General features: G+C 43.2%; 1 protein-coding gene and 2 pseudogenes across 1 annotated transcript in view; all 3 read left to right on the forward strand.

Annotated features, from left to right (window-relative positions):
* The window catches only part of NANOGNB (NANOG neighbor homeobox), a 39,562-nt gene extending 39,216 nt beyond the window's left edge, over positions 1-346 (forward strand). The window contains exon 5 of the mRNA XM_077759012.1: positions 268-346. Coding sequence (XP_077615138.1) covers positions 268-274 — 7 coding nt within the window. The 3' untranslated portion in view covers positions 275-346. The remainder of the gene's footprint in view (positions 1-267) is intronic.
* A 414-nt stretch (positions 347-760) lies between these two features.
* Positions 761-1,453, forward strand: LOC144227410 (large ribosomal subunit protein uL16-like; annotated as a pseudogene).
* A 374-nt stretch (positions 1,454-1,827) lies between these two features.
* LOC144227411 (large ribosomal subunit protein uL16-like) lies at positions 1,828-2,619 on the forward strand (annotated as a pseudogene).
* The last annotated feature ends 1,867 nt before the right edge of the window (positions 2,620-4,486 follow it).

Here is a 4,486-nt window from a genome sequence, read left to right on the forward strand (position 1 = left end):
ATACTATCTCCAAAAAAAAAAAAAAAAAAAAAAAAAAAAAAAAAAAGAAAAAGAAAAAAAGAGAGAAACTTTTCATGCCCCAGCCAGTGACACAAAGAACCATTGATTGGCCTATTTGTTATTCTGCCCAACACACAAAAATGCATATGCACACAATAGACATGACATCATCTACCATGGAGTCATATTACTGAATATGCAAGTACGACCATTAAATGTTTATTGATTGCAATATAGAATTAATAATACTTTTTTTTTGTTCCTTAGATGCTGAATATTTATGACGCTTGTCCCTTCTGGGCTACCTATTGGCAGATCCTCATATGAGTGGAAAACCTTAAGAACAACATCAACTTTTTTTAAAGTATTCGACTGGATTGCATATAGAATCTTTATGTATTTATGTATATATACAATTTTTAATGTATTATCTCACTTGATCATCACTCTAAACCATAAATGAGCAAACTGAACTGCTGAAAAATCATGTGATTTTATCGGGGTGCCTGGGTGGCTCAGTCGGTTGAGTGTCCGACTTCGGCTGATCTCACCCTTCATGAGTTCGAGCCCTGTGTCGGGCTCTGTGCTGACAGCTCAGAGCCTGGAGCCTGTTTCTGATTCTGTGTCTCCCTCTTTCTCTACCCCTCCCCTGCTCATGCTCTGTCTCTCTCAAAAATAAACATTTTTTTAAAAATTTGATGTGATTTTATCAACAAGTATCAGTTCCTCTCTTTGCCTTCGGCAGGCCACTGAAGTTGCCATGGGCCATTGCCCTGCCTGGTGTTATTGGTATTGTAAGAACAAGTCGCGTTTAAAGTCCCCTTTCTGCAGAGGTGCCCTGATGCTAAAATCCAAACCTCTGACCTGGAGTGGAAGAAGACAAAAGTGGATGACTGCCCACCGTGAGGCCACAGGGCGTCAGGTGACTACAAAGAGCTCCCTCTGCAGCCCTGGAGGCGGCCCTTATTTGTGCCAACAAGGATGTGGTGAAAAGTTGTGGCAGCGATGGTTTTCACATCCGAGTTTGGCTCCCTCTTCTATGTCATCCCTATCAACAAGCTGTTTCCTATGCTGGGGCTGACAAACCCCAGAAAGGTATGCTGGGTGCTTTGGGGAAGCCTCCGGCCACCGCCACCAGGGTCCACATTAGGCAAGTCATCCTGTCTGTCTGTACCAAGCTGCAGAACAAGGAGCATGTGACTGAGGCCATATGAAGTTCAAGTTCCCAGGCCGCCAGAAGATCCACATTTCCAAGAAGTGGGGCTTTACTAAGTTTAATGTGGATGCATTTGAAGACGTGGCGGCTGAAAAGTGGCTCATCCCAGATGGTTGTGGGGTCACATATATTCCTAACTGTGGCCGCCTGAGCAAATGGTGGGCTCAGCACTCTGAGAACCCCAGCAGCAGTACGCCGTCCTTATTCATGCCCACGAATAAATCCTACTTCCTGTAAGAAAAAAAAAAAAGAAAGGGGGCACCTGGGGGGCTCAGTCAGTTAAGTGTCAGACTCTTGATTTTGGTTCAGGTCATGATCTCACAGGTTTGTGAGTTTAAGCCCTACATCAGGCTCTGCTTGACAGTACAGAGCCTACTTGGGATTCTCTCTGCCTCTCTCTGCCCCTCCCCTGCACTCTCTCTCTCCCTCTCAAAATAAATAAATAAACTTAAAAACTTTTTTTTAAGAAAAATAGTACCAGTTCCTAAACAGCTAAGCCTCAATTTGTGACTGCATCTCTCAGGTACACATGCCGCATTTTTGGTTATAACCTGGGAAATATTCTAGGCTGTATCAACTTGTGTTTTATATATAGTGTTTATATGCTCCTAATGCTTTCTACTGAAATTCCAATGTGAGAGTATTTCAAATTTCTTATACCTTCTTTCCCACGTCCATAACCTTACCTGTTTATTCTCTGATAAAAAAAAACTTTTTTAATTTTATTTTTTTAATGTTTATTTTTTGAGAGAGAGAGNCGTTTAAAGTCCCCTTTCTGCAGAGGTGCCCTGATGCTAAAATCCAAACCTCTGACCTGGAGTGGAAGAAGACAAAAGTGGATGACTGCCCACCGTGAGGCCACAGGGCGTCAGGTGACTACAAAGAGCTCCCTCTGCAGCCCTGGAGGCGGCCCTTATTTGTGCCAACAAGGATGTGGTGAAAAGTTGTGGCAGCGATGGTTTTCACATCCGAGTTTGGCTCCCTCTTCTATGTCATCCCTATCAACAAGCTGTTTCCTATGCTGGGGCTGACAAACCCCAGAAAGGTATGCTGGGTGCTTTGGGGAAGCCTCCGGCCACCGCCACCAGGGTCCACATTAGGCAAGTCATCCTGTCTGTCTGTACCAAGCTGCAGAACAAGGAGCATGTGACTGAGGCCATATGAAGTTCAAGTTCCCAGGCCGCCAGAAGATCCACATTTCCAAGAAGTGGGGCTTTACTAAGTTTAATGTGGATGCATTTGAAGACGTGGCGGCTGAAAAGTGGCTCATCCCAGATGGTTGTGGGGTCACATATATTCCTAACTGTGGCCGCCTGAGCAAATGGTGGGCTCAGCACTCTGAGAACCCCAGCAGCAGTACGCCGTCCTTATTCATGCCCACGAATAAATCCTACTTCCTGTAAGAAAAAAAAAAAAGAAAGGGGGCACCTGGGGGGCTCAGTCAGTTAAGTGTCAGACTCTTGATTTTGGTTCAGGTCATGATCTCACAGGTTTGTGAGTTTAAGCCCTACATCAGGCTCTGCTTGACAGTACAGAGCCTACTTGGGATTCTCTCTGCCTCTCTCTGCCCCTCCCCTGCACTCTCTCTCTCCCTCTCAAAATAAATAAATAAACTTAAAAACTTTTTTTTAAGAAAAATAGTACCAGTTCCTAAACAGCTAAGCCTCAATTTGTGACTGCATCTCTCAGGTACACATGCCGCATTTTTGGTTATAACCTGGGAAATATTCTAGGCTGTATCAACTTGTGTTTTATATATAGTGTTTATATGCTCCTAATGCTTTCTACTGAAATTCCAATGTGAGAGTATTTCAAATTTCTTATACCTTCTTTCCCACGTCCATAACCTTACCTGTTTATTCTCTGATAAAAAAAAACTTTTTTAATTTTATTTTTTTAATGTTTATTTTTTGAGAGAGAGAGTGTGAGCAAGAGAGGTGCAGAGAGAGAGGGAGACACAGAATCCGAAGCAGGCTCCAGGCTCTGAGCTGTCAGCACGGACCTTGAACTCACAAACCATGAGATCATGACCTGAGCTGAAGTTGCATGCTCCACTGACTGAGCCAGCCAGGCACCCCTACCTCTTTGAAATTCTCAACTGTGTATTAAGGGGGGTGCCTAGATGTCTCAGTCGGTTAAACATCCAACTCTTGGTTTTGGCTTAGGTCATAATCTCCAAGTTCATGAGTTCAAGCCCCGTGTCAGGCTCTGTACTGACAGCTGAAAGCCTCCTTGGAATTTCTCTCTCTCTCTCTCTCTCTCTAAATAAACTTAAAAAAAAAAACAAGAAATGTGTATTTAGGAAGATCCCTTTGTTCTTCAGTGGAAATTTTCCCCCAAATTTGTCATATTTTGATATATGTTAAATACATGGACTATGTTGTAGAATATTCTGTATGACACCATTCTCACGTATAAATGGAATCTGGAAGGACAGGGAAGAAAATATGAACGGTTGTTCTGTGGAGTACAAGTGATGAGGGGAGTGTAAAGGAGTTGCTAAATATTCTATTTTTACCCTGCTATGGATTTCAAGTTTATATATAATATACATTCATAGATTTTATTTAAGAAATAACCATGAACAAATTACTAGTCTCTGTGGAAACGGCCAGTGGATGAAAGGGAAACCTGTGTGGAATTTAATGGGTTTGGTGCGTCCAGCAATCTGTCACTATATCTGGAACCAGCCCCTTTTGACTTTTGATTTCAAACCTGATGAGGGTGATCTTTGTCTGGTGTGGGTGACTGAATGGGAGGAGCAGGCTTATTTAGGTTTTTTGCCAGAGAAAACAGGCACATGAGCCATGGAGAAGGAGGGAAGTGAAGGCTGGAAGACGGCACCATGGACAAGAGACAGTAAGCCGGAGGCTGAGTGGAGGTATGGAAAATGATCAATAAAGAAACTATAGACCTGTATTACCACTGCTCGGGTCTCTCCCCAGATCTCACCAAAGATTGTGACATTGTTGTGATTTTCACATTTCATATGGATGAACCATCTAACACCCAAGCCTTACAGTTTTGAACTTTCTCTCTTTTTTTTTTTTAATGTTTATTTTTGAGAAAGAGAGAGAGCACGAACAGGGGAGAGCCAGAGAGAGAGGGAGACAGACACAGAATCTGAAGCAGGCTCCAGGCTTTGAGCTGTCAGCACAGAGCCTGATGCGGGGCTCAAACTCACGGACCATGAGATCATGACTTGAGCCAAAGTTGGGTGCTCAACTGACTAAGCCACCCAGGGACCCCAAACTTTCTTTTTTTTTTTTT

This window comes from Crocuta crocuta, unplaced genomic scaffold (genome assembly GCF_008692635.1).
Source record: "Crocuta crocuta isolate KB4526 unplaced genomic scaffold, BGI_CrCroc_1.0 scaffold72, whole genome shotgun sequence".
In the NCBI taxonomy this organism is placed as follows: Eukaryota; Metazoa; Chordata; class Mammalia; order Carnivora; family Hyaenidae; genus Crocuta; species Crocuta crocuta.